General features: G+C 51.1%; 1 protein-coding gene across 1 annotated transcript in view; it reads right to left on the reverse strand.

The window, feature by feature from the left end:
* Jph2 (junctophilin 2) overlaps positions 1-26,085 on the reverse strand; it is a 59,420-nt gene that overhangs the window by 31,364 nt on the left and 1,971 nt on the right. The window contains exon 2 of the mRNA XM_048349459.1: positions 2,217-3,039. Within this exon, the coding sequence (XP_048205416.1) occupies positions 2,217-3,039 (823 nt within the window). The remainder of the gene's footprint in view (positions 1-2,216; positions 3,040-26,085) is intronic.

The following is a 26,085-nucleotide window of genomic DNA, read 5'->3' on the forward strand; positions in this document are numbered from 1 at the left end:
GGCTCATAGTTCTGAAGGCTAAGTCTAAGGTCCAGGTGCCAGGAAAGAAGTTCAGCATCTGGCGAGACCCATTCTTTTCCAAGATGGTACCCGGCCCACAATGTCCTCCCCAGAGGGGAGGGTAAGTCTCAGAAGGACCAAAAGGCAAAAGGGATCAAATAATCTCTTTAATGGCATTGGTCCTGCCCATGTGGGCAGAGCTCTGGTAGCCTAACCATCTCTCAGCCCACTTCCTCCTACTGTTGCAAGGGTAATTAAATGGCAGTGTGTGTTAGAGGAAACCAGCATTCTAGACAGCAGCCATTGACTAAGAAGTCTTAAGGACATTGCCTGTAAGTCCTTTCCCTCCTCCTGATACTGGCTGTTCCAAACTCACAACAATCTGAAGTTTAGAGAGAGCATGCCATGCAGGTTAAGGCTTTGGAGCAGAGAGCCAGGGCTGAAGTCTTCTCCCTCTTGCTTCCAGTTGGCCTTGGGCATACTGAATTCTTTCCTTGGGCCTCAGTTTCACTTCTGACAAATAAACTCACTGAATAATGATCAGCCAATGACCTTTTATGGCGCCTGTCTTTGGTGTGTAGTGTTACGGTGGATATTGTACTATTACATCCAGATTCTTGCACCTGCAGCTGTACTCCAGGATTGTCCTTGGCTGCAAAAAACCAGGTAGAGGCAGCCTGCATTCCCATGCAAAGGCTGTGGAGACGCAGGCCCCTCTCCTTAACCTTGGAAGACTGTGAAGGCCATCTCCACTTCCCGTGGGTCCCTCGACGTTGTCAGAGACCTTTGTGAAGGGAGACTGCACTGCGGCCCAGCGGCCCCCTTGCCCTATCCTGCTTCTCCTTCCCCTGGGAGCATCCGTGGAGAATGCACCCTAGGCACATGCTGCGCTCTGGTCTCCAGGCCATTCCACTTCCCCAGGGACACACTCCACAGCAGCACCAGGAGCCCCTGCGCCCTGAGACACCAGCTCTCTCCAACCGTAGACCAGTCCTGCTTTTATCGATGAGACAATTCAGATTAGAGAAGACTCAACCTGTTAAGGCCACATAGCGGGAACCTGGTTCTCCCAGGCTCCTGCCCCATAAAAGATAGCGGAACCAGGATTCATCGCTAGGTCTGCTTCACTCTCAAGGCTTCAACCAGTGTCCCGGGCCTCCTGTGGCTGCCCACGGTGTCGCTACGGGCACTGGACAGGTGAGCGCCTCTCGCCGCATCATGTGGCCACACTGCTGTCCCTGTAACTCACTCTCAGTTTGGAAAATGACAGTGAAGACAGTACTTCTGTGGGCAGCAGGAGGAAGGAGGCACGGAGACTAGATCATACAGGCTAGGACACTCAGCACAGAACTTACAAAAGCCAGGCCCCAGGAGAACTTACTCTGCCAGAGGATGAGAAGATGAGGAGTTTGAATGTAGGTGGCGGGGAGGGTACTTCGTGTGTGGAAGGGTGGCTGGGTGGGTGAAGGGGGCCGAGTGAACGGAAGTGTGGCAGGTGTTTGGGTGGTGGTGGGGTTGAGTGAGTAGGCGGAGGTGGAAGTAGTTGAGTGGGTGGAGGAAGCTGGCGAATGGGTGCATGGTTGGGTGTCAGGATGGGTGTGTGGGTCCTGCTGAATGAACACAGGTGATGAGTGGATGGGGGAACGGATGAACAGTTGGATGGATAGGTGGCTGGATAACTGGATGGGCAAGTAAGTGGAAGGATGGATAGCTGGATAGAAGGGAGTGAATGTTTATGTAGGTGGGTGGACATTGGGTTGAGTGACTGGAGGTTGTTGGATAAATGGAAAAGCCTTTGGAAGGATGGGGTGCTAGGCGGTGACAAAGGGGGGGGGGTGAGAGGCAAGTCTGGGTGCGTGGATGCCTGATGGATGTGGGTGGGTAAACACCAAAATGGAGTGGGTCCGAGGGTGACTGAGTGGAGCCTGGGTTATTCGATCAGTGCCACGAATGTGAGTCCTGGCCAGGGGGTTGGATGAATGGCAGGCGGGAAGTGAACGAATGAAGGAGCATTTATTCATTCACTTAGCTGGACGGATGGGCAGATGACATGGCCTCCCAGTCACTCCAAGTGAAAGTCGGAAAGGCCACCTAGGCCCCCCCCCCCGAGAGTGGGGGGGGGGGCACCGGGCCTCCTCCAGGTGGCCTCCTCCCACCTTGGCAGCCACCCCACCCCGCCCCACCCCAACCCTCCCCACCCCGCCCCCAGGGCCTACCTGGAGACGGCGATCTCGGCCTTCTGGCGCGCGATGGCGGCGGCGCGCTGGGCCCCCTCGACGGCGTGGTCCACCTTCTGGCGGACCTTGGCGCTCTTGAGCGGCAGCACGCGGCGCCGGGTGCCCTTGACCAGCACGTTGTGGCGGTACTTGCCCTCCTCGCGGCGGCCGTCGGGGAGCGTGGTGCAGCCGTAGCCGTGGCGCAGGTTGTCCAGCCACTCGCCCTCGTAGCGGAGGCCGCTGGAGCGCTCGCTCACGCCGAAGCCCGAGCGCTTGTCGTTCTTCCACTCGCCCATGTAGGTCTCGGTGGTGGTGGCGTCGATGTCGGCCTCGAAGGGCGCGGCGGCGGCGGCGGCGGCGGCGGCCTCGTCGTCGGGGCCCTCGGCGCCCTCGCCCAGGCTGGCGGTGGAGGCGTTGTCGCTGGCGCCCGAGCTCAGGTCGCCCTTGAGGAAGCTGACGCGGCTGCGCTGGCTGCCCAGGGACGTGCGCGACTCGGAGCGCCGCAGCGCGCCCAGCAGCGCGCCCCGTCGGAAGAGGCCGCCCGCGGGGCCCCGCGCCGCCGCCGCCGCCGCCTCGCCGCCGGCCAGCAGGCTGAGCGCGAAGCCGCCGCGCGGGATGGCGGGCGAGGGCAGCGCCGCCGGGCCGTCCGAGGCCGGGGAGCCCGGAGAGTCGGGGCCCAGCGTGCCGTTGCTGTGCTCGCTGCGCAGCGACGACAGCGAGGTGCGCAGCGGCGAGCGCACCACCACCGCCAGCCCGTAGGGGACGCTCTGCCGCACGCCGTAGCCGTGCCGCATGCCGCTGGTGAACTGGCCCTGGTACGTGCCTGCGGGCGAGGAGCGAGGGGGGGCCGGTCAGCGCGCACGGGGGGGGGGCTGATCAGCGCGCACTGTGGGGGGGCGGTGGTCAGCGCGCACGGGAGGGTGGGGGGCGGTGGTCAGCGCGCACTGGGGGGGGCGGGCAGTCAGCGCGCACTGTGGGTGGGGGCGGGCGGTCAGCGCGCATGGGGGTGGGGGGACGGTGGTCAGCGCGCACGGGGGGGGGCGGTGATCAGCGCGCACTGGGGGGGGGCGGGCAGTCAGCGCGCACTGTGGGTGGGGGCGGGCGGTCAGCGCGCATGGGGGTGGGGGGGACGGTGGTCAGCGCGCACTGGGTGGGGGCGGTGGTCAGCGCGCACGGGGGTGGGGGGACGGTGGTCAGCGCGCACTGGGGGGGGCGGGCGGTCAGCGCGCACGGGGTTGGGGAGGATGGTGGTCAGCGCGCATGGGGGGTGGGGGTCGGTGGTCAGCGCGCACGGGGGTGGAGGGGACGGTGGTCAACGCGCACTGGGGGGGGCGGTGGTCAGTGCGCACTGGGGGGACCCGAGCAGTCAGCGGGCACTGGGGCCCCAGGCGGGTCCCCCCACTGCCCAGGATGCCAGCGTCACAGAGAGCCCAAGGCCCATGGCATGTGCCAGCACATGAGAAGGAGCGGGGCGCCATGGGGATTCCCACCGCCAGGCCCTCAGTGGGCAAGATGGGGTTGAGTGCTGAGTTGCACCCACAGCCACCCCGTGGAGGGCAAGCCGCACCCCAGCGTGCTGTCCAAGGCCACATCCGTGTTCAAGTACAGTTACCCGAGCCCAGGTCGGGAGGCTCTGTGGATGCCACGTTCACTGAGAGTGCCCTGATTCTGGAATGTGCTAGATCATTCGTGGGCAAGACAAGTGGGCCCATGCAACAAGCAGCACTGGCTGTTGGTGGTATCAGTGGAGAGTGCACACTGAGATCTCGTGAGAAACGCGTAATAGGATACAACGTAGGGTGCTGAGACGTTAGGAGTCTTGAGCGTGCAAGTAGAGGTAGAGTTGAGTGAAAGGTCGGAGGGTAGAGTGTGAAAGTCAGAGGTCAGAGTGCATAGTGGTGGGAGCAGCCAGGCTGTCCTGGGGGTGTGTCAGGTTATATGCACATGCCCAGCCATCTGAAGGTCCAAGGTGATGTGACCGTCCAAGATCGTGAACACATAAGGCAGGGTTTGCACACTCCTGTGAGACTCTCCGTGTGTGCTCGTGTTAGGATGATGCATGCAAGACATGTGGGTATGCATGCGTCTTCTACTGTCTGGCATCAGAGCACTGAGTGTCCAAGGTCCCGTGGAGGTGACATTGTGGATATCACCCCTCAGACTGTGGAGGCCCAGGAGACTGAGTGTGTGGGGTTGTGGCATTAGTGAAAGGGAGACCCGTGTGCCCAGGACTGTGATGTGGACACACAGCTGTCGGCAGCCACGCCGGGTAGCTCCAGACCACTCAAGTCCTCCATGAGTAGAAAGGGAGCATGGGGACCTCAGCCTCCAGTGCAGCCTCACCTGCACTTGGCTGTGTGTCGCTGGGCAAGTGACTTAACCTCTCCCTGCCTCAGCTTCCTCATCTTCCTCATCTGGAGAAGGTAAGGAGTAATTTTTTTTTTCTGTACTGGGGCTTGAACTTGGGGCCTAAGCATTGTCCTTCAGCTTTTTCACTCAGAGCTGATGCTCTGCCACTTAGAACAGCTACACTTCCAGCTTTTAGGTGGTTCATTGGAGATAAGAATCTCAAGGACTTTCCTGCTCAGGCTGGCTTTGAACCACAATCTTCAGATATCCCTATTTTTTTTTTTTTGCCAGTCCTGGGGCTTGGACTAAGGGCCTGAGCACTGTCCCTGGCTTCTTTTTGCTCAAGGCTAGCACTCTACCACTTGAGCCACAGCGCCACTTCTGACCTTTTCTATATATGTGGTGCTGAGGAATCGAACCCAGGGCTTCATGAACACAAGGCAAACACTTTTTGCCACTAGGCCATATTCCCAGCCCTTCAGATATCAACCTCCCGAGTAGCTAGGATGGCAGGCGTGAGCCACTGGTGCCGGACAATAACTCTTACCTTCTAGTGTTGAGATTTAAATGAGTGAATAGCTGTGAAAATACTGAAAGAAAAAAAAGTGTGTGTGTGTGTGTGTGTGTGTGACACTGTGATTCTACAAAGATGCACTGAGGCCAGGTCACCTGAGCTGCATGAACCAGTTGACACAAAGCTGCCCAAGTGACTTCACACCACACCCCCATCCCACTACGTGGCCATCACCAGCTGGGTCCCACTGGCTGTCACTGGATGATGACATCATCTAGTGTGTTCTCACTGCCACGGATGTCCTGCCCTTCCCCCTCGCTGCCCAAAGACATTCTCTGCCCTACCCTGCCCAGGGAAGCGGCAGGTGCTGGCTCCTACACAGCCATGCCTCAGGTATGACATAGCCACCTCCAACTACTCAGCCACAGGACCTGGGCGTTTACTGTTGCCTCTGCCTGGAAAGCTCGTCCTCAGGTATTTCCATGGCTCACCCTTTGCGCTCTTCCATCCTTACCTGGTCCTTGGCGCTGCCACTGACCACACCGTTTAACATGATAACCCTTATTCCCGAGGTGTTTCTATTCTCCTTACGTTGTTCTAGTCCTCGTAGTGTATCTAATACAGTGTGTTTCTTCTTCTTCTTTTTTTTGGCCATCACCTTGCTGGCATGGAAGTTCCTGAAAGGCCTGGCATTTCTGCTTTCTATTTTGTTCACTGTGGTGTCCTCAGGGCCTAGAATAATGCCAAAGGGATATATATCCTAGAGCTGTTTCTTTGCTTCTTTCTGTATGGAAAATAGCTCTGTGAAAACACGTGCAGAGGTATTTTACATTCCTCTTCTACAGATGAGAAACAATTAAGGTCTGGCTGGGGAGAAATGATTTAACAGAGCCAAGAAATCCCCAGCGCCAAAATCCACAGTCTCCGTGTGCCTCTTCCGTGTCTCAGACGAAACAGGGAAAGGGGAGGTAAAGGGAAGACCCATGGATAGAGCAGAGCGGATGGTGGGTGGGGAGAAAGAGAGAAGACACTTAATGCCCTGGGCTAGGGAAGCCTGTGAAATTAAACCCAGCAGCCTACCTTTAACTTCAATCTGGCATGAGATGGGCTGACGTGGCCCCTTTAAACCCAAGAAAAAACCTGAAGTTGCAACAGACCCGAGGCTCTTGGCCACCAGTTGGGGAGGAAATAGCCAGGCTATATTAGGAAACAGAAGCAAATGGCCAGAGGCAGCAACACCCAAGGGAGGCTGGGAGTGATTTGGGCCTTGGGAAGAAGGAAAAGCCAAGTGTGGGCTATCTCTCCACATTTGTCCAAGACAAGACGGCTCTCCCTGGGGACAAGAGGAGCACATCTGCCCGGGGGAGAGAAGGCGGGGCCTGCCCACAGCTGTCTGGCTGAGCAGGACCCTCCACAGGAAGAGGAGTGCTTCCTTTCATGCTGCACGGCCTCTAGGGTATCCCACTGTCCTCCAGGGGACAGCAAAGGTCCCCAGCAGCTACACAGCCCGGTGTGCCTGTCCCCTGACTGCTTCTCCTGCCTCATCTTGAGCACTTCCTTGGTGCACTCACCTCTCCACCTCAGGGCCTTTGCACATGATTTTTTCCTCTTGTTGGCAATCTCCTCCTGTCCCTCTTCCCCTGCCCAACCCTGACTGACAGATGGTTCAAGCCTCAGCTGAAATGTGACTTCACTTCGGAAGAGATCTCAAGTCCCTCCCCTGAGTGCTGCCAGAAAGGTCACCTACCTTCCTCACATTTCCTCCAAGGGCAGTGTAATAATGATTCCGATCATTGGTTCTGTCCCTTTCTATCCCCATCTTTGGCTTCCCAGAGGAAGAAAGCAATGTCTAGTTTCTTTCCAAGATGGTCCCCAGTATCTTCCACTGTGTTCCCAGGCCCAAGGAAGCCTTCCGTAAATAGCTAATCATTGGTGACTAACTTTTCTTCCATAATACTTTCATGTAGGCTCACATCTCTTTCTCTCATGATTCAGCCTAAAACAGCTGCTCAAAAGTGGGTTATGGCGGCTGCCGGAGAGTCTCTCAACAGTTGCTCTTCTAGTTGTTATAGAATAATCTGGAGTTTAAGTAGTTCTAAAATATACAGACATTATTTAAGCCTGCTGAGACTCAGTTGGTCCTCCTGGTTATTCATTCCCCCCCCCCCGCCCCCCACTTTGAATTTGGGTAGGCATTTACTACAGACCACACACTCATCATCTATGTGCTAGAGATACAGCAGTGAACTCTACACACACTATGCTTGGAGTCTAGTGCCAGTGGTAGACAAAAAAATAACCAACCAATCACACAAGAACCATGTGGCAGCCACAACAGAGGGTGAGACAAGAAACGATGGTCCAAGTATTGAGTGGCCTGTGGTGGTTGACTAACAATTAAATGAGCTACATGGGAAACAGCTAGAACAGTGCTAGCACACAGGAAGTGCTCCAAAAGGTTGGCACACAAGAAATGCTCCATAAAGTCCAGTGAACCGGAAGTGTTCCACAAAGGCTGGCAAACAGGAAGTGTTCCACAAAAGCTGATGCATAGGAAGTGCTCTGTGAGGACTGATGAGCAGGAAGTGCTCTCTGAAGGCTAGCTTATTTTGATGGAACTGAGTGGCTTGCACCTGCTTGACAAGTGATCTACCACTGAGCTGCACCTCCACCCCTTAAAGGCTAGATTTGGCAGGTCAGAGCCTTTGCTCTAAAAAGCCCAGAAAGGATTAACTGTATAGATGAAAAGGAGCCAGGAAGGACAGAGAGAACTCAGGGAAAGATGGAGCCCAGCTCCAATTTTCTGCTTTGGTATTGGAGCATATAAGAAAGCTTGCTTGTGGAGCTGGGAATGTGACTTAGTGGTAGAGTGCTTGCTTGCCTAGCATGCACGAAGCTGTGGGTTTGATTCCTCAGCACTACACAAACAGAAAAGGCCAGAAGTGGTGCTGTGGCTCAAGAAGTAGAGTGCTAGCCTTGAGCAAAAAGAAGCCAGGGACAGTGCTTAGGCCCTGAGTTCAAGCCCCAGGACTGGCAAAAGAAAAAAGAAAAGAAAAGAAAGAAAAAAGCTTGCTTGTGTTGAGAGTACCATCGACTCAAGAAGGCCTCAGTTGCCATCTTTAAGAAGGAGAAAATGTTCATCTCTGTGCATCTTCTCCCTAAATACAGAGTGCAGAATAGTTTCTGGAAGCCAGATCCAACTTCTCGGCCAGAGATTCTGCTTTCATTGACCTGGATACTGGATTTTTTTTCATTGTGGGGCTTGAACTCAGGGTCTGGGCACTGTCCCTGAGCCTCCTTATGCTCAAGGCTAGCAGTCTACCACTCTCTACCACTCCAGCCACTTCTGGTTTTTGAGTGGTTATTGGAGATAAGAGTCTCATGGGGACCTTTCTGCCCAGGCTGGCTTCGAATCGTGATCCTCAGATCTCAGCGTCCTGAGTAGCTGGGATTAAAGGCGTGAGCCACTGGTGCCCAGCACTGAAATCTTTTTTTTTTATTTTTATTACTTTCTTTCTTTTTTTTTTTAAGTGTGAGCCTTTTTATTTGGTATGAGTACTGTTTTTTTTGTTATTGTTGTTTTTGGCCAGTCCTGGGCCTTGGACTCAGGGCCTGAGCACTGTCCCTGGCTTCCTTTTGCTCAAGGTTAGCACTCTGCCACTTGAGCCACAGCGCCACTTCTAGCCGTTTTCTGTATATGTGGTGCTGAGGAATCAAACCCAGAGCCTCATGCATATGAGGCAAGCACTCTTGCCACTAGGCCATATCCCCAGCCCAGCACTGAAATCTTGATCTCTCTCCACACCTGACTTCCTATTGAATGATGTGAACATTCTCTCTCTCCCCTCTCTCTCACACACACACACTCATACACACACACATGCATGCACACATATGCACTTCTACCACAGTGTGCTATGTTGCCCTCCCCAGAGGCCATATTAATAGAGCCACTTGAGCTTGAACTTTGAGTTAAGAAGACCTCTTCTTCTTTATAAGTAACCTGTGTCAAGGACTTCATTAGAGCAATGAAAAGCTAATGAATAGGAATAGGGCAAGCAAAGTGCTTGTCTACCATGCATGAGGCCCTGGGTACCACACAGATACCAACGCCACCACCACCACAAGCTGACTAACAGAAGCACCTCAGATGACTCTGATCTGAAAGCCAGATTGAGAGTGACCAGTCTGCATCATTCCTGCCAGAAAAATCTATAGCTATTCCCTTTGTATGTGTTAGACTTGGCTGGTAAGCCATGGAAAATGACTCACGGATTGAATGTCTCTCAATAAAATAGCTTGATAACTGGATTTTTTTGGAGTTTGAACTCTGGGCTTTGAGCTTGCTAGGATGGGACTCTACCACTTGAAGTACACACAAATTGGTTATTTTCTCCAGTTAAGCTCTTGTGTGTTTGCCTAGGGCCAACCTCGAACGATGATCTTTCTATTTATCTCTGCTAGGTAGCTGGGGTCACAGTAGTTTACCATCACCCCTGGCTTATTTATTGAGAAGGGAGTCTCACTAAGTTTTTGCTCCAGATGACCTCAAACTGCCCATAATTACTTATTAATTATCTACAAAAATAATACTTGGGATCATGGTTAAATAAAATTTATTAAGGGCTGGGAATATGGCCTAGTGGCAAGAGTGCTTGCCTCCTATACATGAAGCCGTGGGTTCAATTCCCCAGCACCACATATATAGAAAATGGCCAGAAGTGGCGCTGTGGCTCAAGTGGCAGTGTGATAGCTTTGAGCAAAAAGAAGCCAGGCACAGTGCTCAGGCCCTGAGTCCAAGCCCAGGACTGGCAAAAATTTTAAAAAAATTTTTTTAATTTATTACAACCATTTTCACAGCACATTGGAAACCTTGTATACTGGTATTAGAACTAGGAAACTGAAAGGGAATACCAAAATCGAGAGACATGGGGTAAAAAAAGACAAACGATTACAAAAGCAATACTTGCAAAACTGTTTGGTCTAAATGAACTGAACAACTCATGGGGGGGAATGGGAAAGGGGAAGGGGGGAGGAGGAATAAGGGAGGAAGTAACAAACAGTACAAGAAATGTATCTAATGCCTAATGTATGAAACTGTAACCTTTCTGTACATCAGTTTGTCAATAAAAAATTTAAAAAAACAACCATTTTCACCTTGTAGATGGACACCAGTGGCTCACATATGTAATCGTAGCTACTCAGGAGGATGAGATCTGAGGATCACAGGTAAAAAGCCAGCCCAGGCTCCTATCTCCAATTAACTACCAAAAATCCAGAAACTGAGCTGTGGCTCCAGCACTAGAACACTAGCCTTAAGCACAAAAAGCTCAAGGATGGCACCCAGTCCCAGGCCTAGAAAAAAAAAATTTTTCCACCTTTTAAAATGTGGCTACCAGGGGGCTGGGGATATGGCCTAGTGGCAAGAGTGCCTGCCTCGGATACACGAGGCCCTAGGTTCGATTCCCCAGCACCACATATACAGAAAACAGCCAGAAGCGGCGCTGTGGCTCAAGTGGCAGAGCACTAGCCTTGAGCGGGAAGAAGCCAGGGACAGTGCTCAGGCCCTGAGTCCAAGGCCCAGGACTGGCCAAAAAAAAAAAAAAAAAATGTGGCTACCAGGGCTGGGAATGTGGCTTAGTGGTACAATGTTTGCCTAGCATGCATGAAGCCCCAGGTTCAATTCCTCAGTACCACATACACAGAAAAAGCCTAAAGTAGTGCTATGGCTCAAGTGGTAGAGTGCTAGCCTTGAACTCACAAAAGCTCAGGGACGGTGCGCAGGCCCTGAGTTCAAGCCCCAGGAAGAGCAAAATACATAATTATATTTCTATTGGAAAGTACTAGCTGAAGTCATTTGGAGTTGGGGTTTTCAGTTTTCTGCAGACCCAAAAATACATTTTTTAATACTAGGGGTCTACAGTTAGGCAGGTACTCTACCATTGAAGTCAAGCCTCCAGCTCCAAAACAATATCTTAGCCGACACAAGTATTTTCATGTTAATGAAAGTAAGAATCTCAAGGGCCTGCCGATGGTGACACAGTATGGCCGTTGTTGGCGGTCACAGCTGCGTCTCTGGGGCTTGTCTAAGAATCTGAGAAGCTCAACATGTGGACTTCTATCCCAACCTCAGCTCGGAAGAAAGTCCGGCCCTTCTGGAAGCCCAAGGGAAGCCGGGGCAATTTGATCACCTAGAGACCCGAGGAGCAGCCCTGGGCCTTGTTCTATGGAATGAGTGGGATGCCACCTCACCTACAATTTCTTACTTGTAGATAGTGGTCTGAGGCTAGACCACCAATATCCCGTGGAGACAAGTGGAGATAGAGAGGAGAGAAGTAGGTCCTGGACTAGGCGTCCTACTGCCTCGACCTCACAGTCCAGCCCCTTCACCATCTTCCCAGCCTCATCTCGCTAAATCCCGCCCAGCCCCTCTTTAACGCTACCTGCTTCAGTCAGGAGGCCGCTTTCCATCCTTGAAACGCGTGCCCTCACTTCCCTCCTCCTCCTGCTTCCCTGTGTGTTTCTTGGCTCTTCCAGCAGCCATCCCAATCTTCCCCCATCCCCACCCCACCGCCAGGACACACCACTGGATCTCACACAGGACAGGCCATGAACTGGTTTCAGACAGGGTTTAAGGATGGCATGGGGCAGTTATGCAGTGAGCCCAAGTCCAAGGGTCAGTGGGTCCTGTTCAAACATGCTCACTCTGGTGAACAGACATGCCTATGGACAAACACGCCTGTGCACAGGGGACCCATCCAGTCTTAGCTCTGACCCATCTTGATAAAGACTGTGAACTCAGCGTCCCAGAGGCAAGTCAGAGGTGTGACATTGGTGCCAATACTGAGGCTTGAACTCAGGGCTGAGCCACAGCAAGACTCCTGGTTCGTTGAGATAAGAGTCTCAAAGACTTTCCTGCTTGACCTGGCTTTGAGCTGCAATCCTCAGACCTCAGTTTCCTGAAAAGCCAGGATTACACGCATGAACCACCAATGGCCAGCTAGAGTTGAGATGCAGCTGTGTGCCTAGGGCAGCAGAGACTGAGGGAGATTGCACGCACTTTGGGAACTGTTAGACCTACTCGGGGCTCCGTGTTTATAGATCCCTTATCTTCGTGTGCACATTTAGTTCCATCATAGCCGTTCCTCCTGGCTGACTGGAGCAGTAGGCCACTTGACATCGTTGTCTTTATCCAATACAGATTTCAAGTGCTCACTTCATCTCCTAAACACTGAAATAAGCCAGGCGCCAGTGGCTTCCTCCTATAATCCTAGTTACACAGGAGGCTGAGATCTGAGGATTGTGGTTCAAAGCCAGCCTGGGCGGGAAAGTCCATGAGACTTATCTCCAGTTAACCATCTGAAACCTGGAAGTGGAGCTGTGGCTCAAGTGGTAGAGCACTAGCCTTGAGCTGAACAGCTCAGGGATAGCGCCCAAGCCCAGATTTCAAGCCCCATGACCAAAAAAAAAAAAAAAAAAAAAAAAACACCACCAACAATAACAACAAAAAACTCGGAAATGATCCTAGCTACTCAGGAAGCTAAAATCTGAGGATCATGATTCAAAGCCAGCGAGGCAGGAAAGTCTCCGGAATCCTTATTGCTAGTTGATTACCAAAAAAGCTGCAAGTGGAGCTATGGCTCAGTGGTAAAGTGCTAGCCCTAAGAGAAAAAAATCGCTGGGACAGCCTCCCAGTCCCGAGTTCAAGCCCCAGGATCACCAAATAATAACAATTTTAAGAATCTGCAATGGCTCCCTAGTATCTTGAGGGGTTCTGGGAGCAGATCTGGAGTCTGAGACTCTAGGCAGGAGGAGGGGCCTTGGGAAGAATGTGTATGAGGGGGAAGGAAGCAGGGTCGCCCTGAGCCGGGGGAGCCCTTCAGAGCTGCCCAGCACCATCACGGGGCTTTGCCTGCCAGTGCGCTCGGTAGTTACCAGCCATAGGAGAGCGCGGCTCCCGGCCCTGCCGGCTGCTGCCTGACAGGAGCCTCCGCGGCTCCCGGCCCTGCCGGCTGCTGCCTGACAGGAGCCTCAGCAGCCCTGGCAGATATGGGAAAATGAGGACCTGGTCCTGAGGGGTGAAGGAGGGTACACCCCAGAGCCCAGAGCCCATCCTGAGGATAAGTGACCCATGGAGAGCGCAGAACCTGGGCTTCACCCAGACTTCCAGCCCCGTCTCCTTCACACCTCCTCTTTCCTGGAACACAGTGTGTTCTGCTCCCACACCCAAGCCTTCGCATTGACTGTTCCCTCTGCCTGTCCTTGCATGGTCTCTCCTGACCCAGCCAACTCCTTTCCGTCCTCCAAATCTCAACGCAAACCTCATCTCCTCCAGGAAGCTAGCCAGGTTCCTCCTGTGATCAGCTCACACAGTACTCTGAGTCACTGTCCGAGGCAGGCCTCTGCTGTTAGGACACAGGGTCGTGTAAAGAGGGGCCACCTGGCCTTGCCCAACACAGCCAGCATCCAGGTGTTAGCACAAGGCGGGAAAGGGACTCCCCAGACACTGGGAGGGAGGAGCACGTGGCTTTGGATAAGCTCTCTGTCTCTCTCCCATCCAGGAAGTAGGCGTGGCAGGCTTCGCCAGCAGGTCTCCCGTAGCACTGCGCGGCTGGTGAGGAGAGATGGCTGACCCTCGCATGGCACCACAGCAAGGCTGTCGTGGAGTCACTGCTCATCCCACGTGGCCTGAGGCTGCAGGGCTTCCTGCATGTGGCACTGTGAGCGCTCGTCTCGGGGCAGCTCCAGGCACATGGAGTTTGGCTGAGAAGGGCATTTGATCTTAGCACAATATTCAGTGGTGCCCCGGCGAACCAGCTCTTCAGGAAACACAAACAAACCTGGATTTGCAACCTTCGTCCCTCTCCACCTGGGCGCACCCTCACCCCGCCTGGCCCAGCTCGCCCAGAGCCGGCAGTTGGCTTGAAAAGTTCCTGAAAATGTAAGCCCGAGGTTCTCGTGAGGCAGTAGAAGCCGCTCCAGCACCCCATGTTTTATACAGGCGGTGGGGTTCCTGATCTCTCCACGTGTGTCACACAGCCACAGCTGTTGGAGATACCCTGCCCAACAAGTTCTCTGGCATACAGGCCACCTCTTCCCTGTCCTGCGTCTACCAGACATTGCTAATCGATTATGATAGACGATGCTGAGTCCTGAGATAGCCCCGCCACTTCCCCTCACTACATCAATAAATTAGTGCAATGCACAAGAGAAAAAAAAATCAACTTCCCTTTAAGGGAAAGTGTGGCCCAGGGCTCCCCTCACAATGCAGAAGGAAATCTTAGGCACAGAAAGGTCAAGGAAGTTGCCCAAAGCCACACAGCCAGGAAGTAGCTCAGCTGGGTGTAGAGAACAGATGTCCCCATCTCACTTTCCTTTCCCTTGAATAGCTGACTGCTTAGAGTGGGAAGGATAAGCATGAGACCATTGGGGATTCTGAGCCTGGATTCTAGGAAAACTCCCTAAGTTGTTTGTCTAACAAACTTCTTCTTGTCAGGTCTACCTATAAATACTTTTGTTCTGGAGAAGGAGCACTTTAAAAATGACAAAAGTTATCTGTGATCATTGTGAAAAATCTAACCCGATGAGATTCTAGAAGACAATAGCTCTGTCCTGTCTCTTGGTGGGGGGGGGGTGGGGGGGGGGAGGGAGAACTAACCTCTACTAACAATTCAGGGCCTTCCTGCTACCAATACATGACATAACAAGTAGACCAAAAGGTGTGCCATTCACCACGCTACCACTCCATCTCTGAGAGTAAGCACATAGTAGGTGCTCAACACATACTCGTCAAATCTTGATCTCTTAACATGTATTGGATTGCTTCCCAAATGTGGGGGGGTCTACCTATACTGAGTGTTTGGGCTGTGTGACATTTTTTTCCTCCCTAACAGTGCCAAGGCCTTGCTCTCTGGCTCCCTCGTGGCTTGGCACCGAAGCCCTTCCCTGGCTCCCAAATGCTGCTGTCCATCAAAGCCCCGAAGTCTCTAGTTTCCTGGGATCACCGACAGACTGCCCAGAGCCATGTTGCTGGCAGCCTTTGTGACAGCTCCTGGGAGCAGGGTTAAATTGCAGACACAGATGACAAGTTCTCCTTAGCCTGCGGGGCTCCCCCCCCCCCCCACACACACACATCCAGGGCTGCTGCCCCGGATGACACCCCACAGCTCACACACGAAGCCTGGGATTAACCAGGCGACATCAGCTGGGTGCTGACAGCTGGGACCTGCGGCCTGGGTCCACGCAGCCCCATGAGGGCAGCCAGCAGCCCTGAGGCCTCTGCAAGCAGGACCGCTGGGGTGTGTGGAGGCAAAGCTGGTCAGGGCAAGAGGATCTAAGTTCAGGAAGCTCACCCTGCCTGTGCACAGGACGGCCCACCATTTTCAGGCCACCTGGCAAGTTCAACATCTCTTACCATGGTGTTCCTATTCCACTCTTTTTTTTTTGTCAGTCATGGGGTTTGAACCAACCCAGGGCCCGAGTGCTGTCCCTGAGCTTTTGTGCTCGAGGCTACTAGCTTCCTACTACTCTGAGCCACATCAATGGTTAACCGGAGATAAAGGTCTCAACAAACTTCCCTGCCCTGGATAGCTTCACACTGCAATCCTCAGATCTCAGCCCCCTGAGTAGGTAGGATTACAGGTGTGAGTCACCAGAGCCAGGCCTCAATTCTTGTTAGTGTACCTTGAACCACCCTTGAATTCTTGTTGTCTCGTCTATCAGCAAAACCTATCTTCTTCCTTCAAAACACACCGGCAGCTACAACCAGACAATGGCTCACACCATCATCCTCTCTCACCTGAATCAGTACCAGGAGCCTCGACACTCCAAGTCTCTTCCCAATATAAGAAGCTAAAGGAATCCCACGAAACCAAATCAAGTGGACAAATCCCAGCTTCTTGGTTTTGCTTTTGTGGTGCTGGAGATCCAATCCAGGGCTTTACACATACCTGTTAGCTAGCTGTCTACCACCAGTGTCTACTTACCATCCTGTCACTATAGAGTCTATTTTTCACAGCCTAAAAGCCAAACCTAACAATGGCCTACACAGCCGTGCATGAAACACCTGCCTCCGAGCCTCTGTGACAGAACATTCTACAGATGTCATGTGCTCCATATGTCCCATGAAGGGTGCACACTGTCTGGGTCCTGCTCGCCCAAGCCTGGTGCAAGTCCCCTCTGCAGCATGTGTCCATCGGCAGCCGTGGCCAGCCAGTGTGAACTTAAATACCTGCACACATAAGGTGCTCACAACTGCTGGGCAGGGGGTCACACGGCAGCAAGGAGGGCACCGCTGGCTGCCCAGCGATCCTGTACCCCCAACTTGGGAAGGGACCGAAGGAGTGAGGACAATGCTCTGGTCTACTGCAGGAAGTACCCTGTCCCCCTCCGTCCCAGGCTCTCAGCTGGGAGAGCTGAGACTGGACATTCTTCACAAGGGTGCGGCAGGCAATTGCTGGTCCCGGGGAACAGCTGCCCAGGGCCCGGAATTAGCAGGCCCTGGAAACAAGCAAGCCCCCTAAATCCTGAGGGGCCTGCCTTGGACCTGGCAGGTCTATGGGGATCCTTGCTTTAACAGGACACATGAATCAGAGCAGCAAGGCCACAGAGCGGAAAGACCGTGTCCGCTTTTCTGTCTCATGGAGGGGCTGCTCGCCTTCTCCGGGGTCCCCTGAGCAGACCACAAAGCTGCTGAGACACCACCACCCCGTCGGCGCCACGCTGACCCCCTGGCTGTGAACTGGGACAGGCAATTTTCAAGATGAGGTTAAATTATGCTGATTCTACGTTGGAAATAAGTTCACGCTGGCAAGAGTTCCATCGGCCCTGGCAAGTAGCAAGGGAGAACTAAGTGAATCACCTGTTCCAGACTTGAAAGCTGGAGTTTGTGTGCAAAAACACAAATATCCCAAGGAGAAGGACATCAATGATTCAAGCCACTCAGAAGGAATTCACCCCGAAGGATATGAAGAAAACAGGGATAGAACACGTACTCTTTAATGTTATTAAATGTCAGGCATGGGCTGGGAATGTGGCTTAGTGGTAGAGTGCTTGCCTAGCGAGCATGAAGCCCTGGGTTCGATTCCTCAGTACCACATAAACAGAAAAAGCTGAAGTGGTGCTGTGGCTCAAAGAGGTAGAGTGCTAGCCTTGAGTAAAAAGAAGCCAGGAACAGTGCTCAGGCCCCGAGTCCAAGCCCCAGGACTGGGGGGAAAAAGTCAGGCACTATGCTAAGTTGTTGTAAAGTGAATTATCCAAGAAGCCACATATCAAAGGATCGAATCATGGAGTCTTTATTAGAGCATTAGCAGTCTGCAGGCAGCCAGTTGTTACAAAGGCCTGCAGGCCAGAAATACACTTAACACTGTCAGGAAACAGGCCAGAGAGGAAAGATAGAACACAGAGACATGTGGCATGGCAAAATGGCACCTGAGCTGGTCTGATCCTAAATAGGGTCAGGTGGGAGGGTGGGGGCAGGGTCACAGGCAGTCCCAAGCACTGGAGTGACAGGTTCACTAACCTATAGGCTAAGTGCCCACCCTGTCTCTAGGCAGGCACACCTATCACCTGGGGGTGGGACTTCCCTTCCTCTAGGAATTCAGGCTTGAAGACAAGATGCCAGACAGCACAATTCACCTTGGGGCCTAGATGGTACCAGCCAGGCCTGACCTCCTTACTTCAAGTGCTTTGTATGTATTATGGCATTGTCTCAAACATAATCAGAGGGAGATTGTGTGTGTGTGTGTGTGTGTGTGTGTGTGTGTGCGCGTGTGTGCATGCACGCATGTGCTGGCCCTAGGATTTGAACTCAGGGTGCTGTATCTGAGCTTCTTTTGCTCAAGGCTAGCTTTCTACCACTTGAGGCACAGCTCTGCTTCTGGCTTCTTGTGGGGGGGGGGTGCAGTTTATTGGAAATCAGAATCTCATAGACTTTCCTGCCCATGCTGGCCTCAAACTTCCATCCTCATCTTCAGATCTCAGCCTCCTGAGTAGCCAGGATTAAAGGCTGAGCCACCAGCACAGAGCTTGGGGGAGATTTTTTTTTTTTTTTTTTTTGGCCAGTCCTGGGCCTTGGACTCAGGGCCTGAGCACTGTCCCTGGCTTCTTCCCGCTCGAGGCTAGCACTCTGCCACTTGAGCCACAGTGCCGCTTCTGGCCGTTTTCTGTATATGTGGTGCTGGGGAATCGAACCTAGGGCCTCGTGTATCCGAGGCAGGCACTCTTGCCACTAGGCTATATCCCCAGCCCTTGGGGGAGATTTTTAACAACTCCGGAGGGAAAGTGGTACACCTCCCCCCACCACCACTCCCAGTACTTCAATGCCGTTCGACTCTCTCTAGTAATGGGATCTCTCAGGACCAAAATTAAAATAAAAGATACTCCTTTTAAATCTACAAAAAACAAAAATTAAGAAATCCCATTAGAACTAAGAAACTTATTAAGTATAGTAAAATGCCTCACAGTCAACAAAAATGGTTGTATTTCTGTAAACTAGCCACAAACCATTGGAAGAAAATGGAGTGTAAAAAGCCACTGGAGTTGAGTGCTGGTGGCTCCCGCCCTGTAATTCTAGCTACTCAGGAGGCTGAGACCTGAGGATCTCAGTTCAAAGCCAGCCCAGGCAGGAAAGTCTGTGAGACTCTTCAATTAACCACCAGAAAACCAAAAGTGGCACTGTGGCTCAAGTGGCAGAGCGCTAAAGCCTTGAGTTAAAGAATTCAGAGACAGTGCCCAGGCCCAAGTTCAAGCCCCATGACCAACAGAAAGAAAGGAAGAAAAGAAGAAAGGAAGGGAGGGAGGGAGGGAGGGAGGGAGGGAGGGAGGGAGGGAGGAAGGAAGGAAGGAAGGAAGGAAGGAAGGAAGGAAGGAAGGAAGGAAGGAAGGAGAAAAAAGCAAGGGCCATTGGGTAATATCAGGAAATTAGAACAAAACGATGTGCAATTCACACATGTGACACCTCAAAGCACAGTGGAAGTGCAACAAGACACCTCAGTATGTTAGGATGTACGCATGTCCATGCTTGGGGAGATTCACTGTGGCTAAGATGTCCATTCTCCCACAGTCACCTAACCCAATTGCAGTCAAAACTCCAGCAACTGTAACCCAGGCTCCTCTCTGGATCTCTTGGATTTTCAGCGATGTGTTGCAGGTTTCTACTTGGGCCACAACGTTAATATGTCAGATTAAGAGAGACGAAAATAGAGCTGAAATATGGCCTAGTGGTAAAGTGCTCACCTTGTATACATGAAGCCCTGGGTTCCATTTCTCAGCGCCACATATATGGAAGGGGGCCAGAAGTGGTGCTGTGGCTCAAGAGAGAGAGAGAGTGGTAACCATGAGCATAAACAAGCCAGGGATACTTTTCAGGCCCTGGGATCAGGCTCCAGGACTGGCCAAAATGAAAGACAGAAGACAATGAACTAAGTGCAGGGAATAGCAAGACACAGAAAACTTCTAACTATTATTAGATTGCACCCTACCATAGAAATCTGATGTAGACAGTACAATTATTATATAACTGGTATTTTTTAAATCAAACATGAAATTTCAAAAAACATTAAAAGCTACCTGCAAGTACCAAACTTCAAAAAAAAAAAACTCCAGCAACCTTTTTTTTTTTAACTATTATTTTTTAGAAGCCAACAGCTGTCTCTTTATAATGTATATGGAAATGGAAGTGACCTACAGTAATAGAATCCTAAACCAACAGAGAAAAATTGGGTTATTTACTCTGATTTTCAGACTTGTCTATAAGACTGGTAATGTGATGCATGTCTATAATCCCAGCACTCAGAAGGATCAATGGTTTGAAGCCAGCCTAGGCTACATAAATGAGACTCTGTCTCCATAAACAAATAAGAAAAGCACTTACTATAAAGTTACAGTAATGAAAGCAATGCACTATTGGCTTAAAAGACCAAATAGATCAGGAGGAGAGAAAATATTCTCTCTGGGGAAGGAATACAAAGGAATGTGTGAACATGGAAGTTAATCTTCTACAAGCTCCTCCTTACTACTATGGCCTTTCTTCTAGCAAATTCGCTGACCTCCTGTCTCCAGGGTCTATGGGACCAAAATGAATTTAAGTAGTAAGCTTTGGAAAGGAAAAAGTGATCTGGAGCCTGAGTTGCAGACACTTGAGTTTTGGCCCCAGCAGTGAAAGGTAAACCTAAGGGTCTCATCTTTTCAGTGTGTCAAACCAACCGTGAGGGCACAAGCCAGAATCACACAGCACTCGCACAAGCCAGACTGTTCTAAGAGATCTCCATACATCAGCGTGTCACTTAATTCTCCCAGAAAGACAGAGTAAGGGAAAAAGTAGTTGGCAGTGCACATAGGAAGGGAAATGTTATTTCAGGATGGTTTGTTCCTATTTTTTTGTTGAATGTGTAGTACAGGATTACAATATAAAAACCATCATTGGAAGGTTGGTTAAGGGTGTTTTAATTTTTGAGACAGGGTCTCCCTGTATAGCTTAAACTAGCCTCTATCAATCCTCTTGCCTCAGCCTCCCAAGTACTGAGATTACAGGCTTATATCACCACACCCAGCTGAAATATATATATATGTACATATATACACACATATATATACATATATATATATTTCATAATGGAGTTGCCATCAGAAAACCTTAAAAGCGCCCCCCCACCCCCGCCACCGTGCAGTAGATGAGAAGCCTAAATAATCAACAAATGTGAGCTTCTTGGCAGGGAGCCTAGTAAGCAATGAAAACTCCCTAAGTGGAATGTGCTGCTACTCCTTCAATCAAGATGAACTTCAGGGGGCTGGGAATATGGCACAGTGGTAAAGTGTTCACCTCCTATACATGAAGCCCTGGGTTCAATTCCTCAGCGCCACATATATAGAAAAAAGCTGGAAGCGGCACTGTGGCTCAAGAGGTAGAGTGCTAGCCTTGAGCAAAAAGAAGCCAGGGACAGTGCTCAGGCCCTGAGTCCATGCCCCAGGACTAGCAACAAAAACAAAATAAAACAAGATGGGGGCTGGGAATATGGCCTAGTGGCAAGAGCGCTTGCCTCCTACACATGAAGCTCTCAGTTTGATTCCCCAGCACCACATATATGGAAAACGGCCAGAAGGGGCGCTGTGGCTCAGGTGGCAGAGTGCTAGCCTTGAGCGGGAAGAAGCCAGGGAAGGTGCTCAGGCCCTGAGTCCAAGGCCCAAGACTGGCAAAAAAAAAACAACAAGATGAACTTCAGGAATGTTTCACTTGTGCAGATGCACAGGGTGCGAAACTCAGCTTCGTGTTCTTTTCTCATCAGCTTTTTGAACAAGGAACCCCACATTTTCTTTTGTACCAGGCCCCACAAATCATGTCGCTAATCCCAACTATTTTGTGCTGTGCTATATCATTTGTTCAAAACGCTTATTGATAATGAGGCATCTTTGATCATTACTGGCTCTTACAGAGATCCATCTCTGCCCTAGAGTGAGAATATGTGTAAGATCAGCCTCGGTTTTCTCATTTTTCTATCAGGAGTAGTGCCCCTCAGGCTGTGAAGCTTTAAATCACAACTGGTGTTGAGTGCCAAGAATTTAGCCCCGAAGAAGCACTTTAAGAAACATTAACTAGGGGGCTGGGAATATGGCCTAGTGGCAAGAGTGCTTGCCTTGTATACATGAAGCCATAGGTTCAATTCCTCAGCACCACATATATAGAAAATGGCCAGAAGTGGCGCTGTGGCTCAGGTGGCAGAGTGCTAGCCTTGAGCAAAAGGAAGCCAGGCACAGTGTTCAGGCCCTGAGTCCTAGGCCTAGGACTGGCAGCAAAAAAAAAAGAAAGAACGAAACATTAACTATTATTACAATTAGTCATCTTGTTAGCTTTATAGGGAAAATGTATCTCAGGCCTAGTTTTCCCAATGCATATTCCAATTTCTGCATTTATCTGAGAAAATCCCCCCACCCCCACCATCAAGGAAGGCACAGGGAGCCTGGCCACTTGTGTGCAGGTCTTGTCTGTAGCCTGAGGCTGGAGCCCAAGTCTAGAGCGGCAGAAAGCAAAGATCCAGAGCAGTTCCTCTAATGCTGGAGTCTGGGAGTCTCAGGGGTGGAGACTTGTACTCAGATCCACTTCAGAACTCGGGTATGTGCTGGAGATTTCAGTCAGCAGCTGTTTTTAGCTTTGCTTTATATGGCCATGGGAAGAATGAGGGCTATAGCACCAGGGAGGGTTTGGAAGGCAACAGTCCATGTGCTTTCCCATCCCCCCACCCACCTTCCCATGCCAGGGTTGAAAAGCTTAAGCTAGGACCAAAGCAAGGCTTGGGGGAGAGGGAGGGAGATGGCAGTGGAAACGCCAAAGGCTTTGAAGAACATGCCAGGTCAAGTTCCTTTGGAACAGGGATTTTCAAGCTTTGTGACAAAAGTCCTGCAGTAAGAACTGCATTTCACATCAACACAGATATCTTTAATCCACATACACTGACCACACACATACACACACACACACACATACACTCACATCCATGTGTACACACATACACCCTCCATGCTTATCGTATTTTCTGTGAAATACTGATAGTTTCAGCCAGGTGCTAGTGTCTCACATCTGTAATCCTAGATACCCAGGAGGCTGAGATCTGAGGATCGCAATTCAAACCCAGCCTAGGCACAAAAATCCAGACGAGGGCTGGGGATATAGCCTAGTGGCAAGAGTGCCTGCCTCGGATACACGACGCCCTAGGTTCGATTCCCCAGCACCACATATACAGAAAACGGCCAGAAGCGGCGCTGTGGCTCAAGTGGCAGAGTGCTAGCCTTGAGCCGGAAGAAGCCAGGGACGGTGCTTGGGCCCTGAGTCCAAGGCCCAGGACTGGCCAAAAAAAAAAAAAAAAAAAAAAAAAAAATCCAGACGACCCTTATCTCCAATAATAAAGTCAGAGTGGAGCTGTGGCTCAAGTGGCAGAGTACCATCCGTGAGCCTGAGTTCAAACTCCAGTATCGACATAAAACAAAAGGGGGGTGGAATAAAACCTTGATCGGTTTTATTCTATGCTGTGCTATTTTTTCATTCTGAAAAATGCAGGTCCTGATCCTCCCCCCGCCGCCCCCCTCCGCCCCAATGCCTCATTTCTTTGGTTTAGAGTAGGTAGTCGCCTGTAACATCTGACCACAGGTAAGGTGGTGAATGGAAAAAAAAAAAAATGTGTGGCAATTTGGGGGATAAGATGCAAGTTTCAACTTTCTCTGATGGTTGAACAGCAAGTGTTGCACCTCCTGGCTTTTTTTCCCCCTGGACTCTGTCTTTAGACTCAAAGTAGCCAGCCTCACTCAACACAGACTGTGGGAATCGGTTCGGCTCCTACTCCAGGAGGCCTTCCTCTGGGCTCAGATCTGGTCTCTCCCACCTCAGGCTTCCTTAGCCCCCCTCTGTCTATCCCTGCCTAGCCCCCATAGCACAATTTTCTGTTAGACTCTCCGCTCTTCCGTTCCTTTCATTTCCAGGGGAGCGTGCTACTGACTTCTTGATCGTACAAGACACGTTTACTGAATGAATGAATAATAGCTTGTAGTCGCAATAGCAATGAGCCTTTGTTGTGGGATCTCATTAATCTCATGAGGAATCTTGGGCAACAACACATTGGGGTAGGTCCACTTTACCAACAAGGAAATGAAGGCTCAGAGAGAGAGAGAATAATACCAGAAGACGGGGTCATAAGCCAGGGGCTGACCAGCTCCTTACTGCTTCTGATCCCAGGATCTTACTGGTCCACATTCCTCTCAGTGCTACCCCCGCTAGGGCAAAGGGCAAGTCCTTAACAAACCCTCAGGGGACCGGTGACAGGTTGATTAAAGAGACTTTCCGAAGCCATGGCCACATCTAATTTTGGAGTTACACTTCATGTGTGGCTTGGTCCAGAGACTCTGGGAGTTTCTAGGGCCTCTTGGGTACAGGGCCATGCCACCTGGGAGAAGTCGCGATCACTGGTTCATCAGGTCATCAGGACTCAAGAGCTGCTGGTCACCCCTGGGGTCAAACCCATGGCCTGCAAAGCCTCGGTGACGTGGCTCATGCCCAATTCTAACTTACACTGTCACCTATATCCCGGGCATGTGTCCTGCCCCAGACTCTTCGCATTGCCATACTTCCTACCTGAAAGTCTCTACCTCCTCTTCAGTCCTCCCTGTCCTTATCCAAATACCACCCTCTTCCCTCTCAGCTATTTCTCTTCCCAGAACACAGGCAACTTCTGTAAGCTATATATCTGCTTGTTTTCTGGCTCCTTTCTGTCTTCTCCAATAGACTACTGAAGGGTCTCATCTTGCTCCCTGCTCCAGCCCCTAGAATGAATGGGGGTTTCTCCCTTTAAACATTCTGGGAGATCAACCCAGCAATACGGCCCCATGTCTCCGATCCAGACCCCTGCACACACCCACACCCCTTGGTTGAAGGGAGAGAAGAAGGAACAGAGGCGGTATTCAACACATGCCCACCACATACTACTCTGCATAGGTAATGGACACCTCACAAGCTCACAAGCACTATGCCCATTTTATAGCTAGGGAAACTGAGGCGTGGACTCTGGTATCCCCATGATTCACACAAGTGTCACTATAAACATTTTGCAGAGCTGAGCTGCACAGGATTGGAGAGATTCAGCAAAGGGCTCAAGGTCACCGCATGAGTAAGTGGTAGAGGCAGAATTTGTCCCGAGCTCTCTCTACTTGGGCCCCGCCAGTCCTATCTAGCTCTCTCTATCCAGTCCCCCCCCCCAGTCCTATCTAGCTCTTCCCCAATATTTTGTTAACATCTGGACACATCTAAGAGCAGGGCCTCACCCAGACATGAGCACGGTCTGCACCTCCTGTAGTCCTGTCCATCCTTCCTTCCTTCCAAGACCGCCTCAGCCAAGCATACCCTCTTCCCTGCTATTTTGTTCGTAACGTGTGTGTGCATGCGCGCATGCGCGTGTGCTTGTTTTCTATTTCTATTTTCTCCACTAGGAGACTCTTGAGGTGCCTATCATCCCAGTACTTTGGAGGCTGAGGCAAGAGGATCAACAGTTTAAGGCTTGGACTACCTAGCAGGAGTATACATCAAGGAAAAAAAAAGAAAGAAAAAGTAGAAAGCGGGCTTTTTCTGTAAATACAGCAGGCTTTGCAAGGCAACAGGCAAAACTAAGAATATTATATGGGGCTGTACATATAATTTACATGTCATTAAATATTGTTATTATTATTCAAATAATTGAAAATGCAAAACCACTCTCAGTTCACAAACTGTATGAAATAGGAAATAAGCTACGTGTGCGCGCATGTGTGCATGCGCCCCTGGGCTTGAACTCAGGGATTGGGCGCTGTCCCTGAGCTTCTTTTGCTCAAGGCTAGTACTCTACCACTTGAGCCACCGCACCACTTCCATCTTTTTGTGGTTAATTAGGGCCAAGAGTCTCATGGACTTTTCCTGCCTGGGCTGGCTTAGAACCATAATCCTCAGATCTCAACCTCCTGAGTAGTAGGATTGTAAGTGTGAGCCGTTGGCACCTAGCAGTAAGCTACTTTTGACCCCTGATTAAAACCAATACTTTTATATTTTCCTCCTTCCTCTTTCTTTCCCTCTCTCTTTCCCTCCCTCCCTCCTCTTCTTTTTCCCTTCCTTCCTAGGCCAGTTCTCACTATGTTGTCCAGGCTGGTCTTCAATTTCTGGACCCAATTGATCCTCCTGTCTCCACCTCCCCAGGAGCTGAGACTATAGACACGCGCCACCATGCCAGCAAAGCAGTATTTTCAAAACTTTAACACATGTAAAACTTTGCCTGATGATCTTATTAAAAACAGTTCTCAGGGCCTGCACTCCGAGAGTGCCTCAGAAGGTGCGGGTGGCACTACTGCATCTACACTTCTGCCCAAGTGACGGCTGATCCCCAATGCCACCTACCACCCTTTGTTCCAAAAGCTCCCCCACTTTATGGATGGGGACACTGAAGCGCGGAGAAGGACTGTGTCAGGTCCAACCCAGCAGAAGAGGCAATGGTATCTACA

The sequence above is a fragment of the Perognathus longimembris genome, chromosome 6 (assembly GCF_023159225.1).
Source record: "Perognathus longimembris pacificus isolate PPM17 chromosome 6, ASM2315922v1, whole genome shotgun sequence".
Lineage (NCBI taxonomy): Eukaryota > Metazoa > Chordata > Mammalia > Rodentia > Heteromyidae > Perognathus > Perognathus longimembris.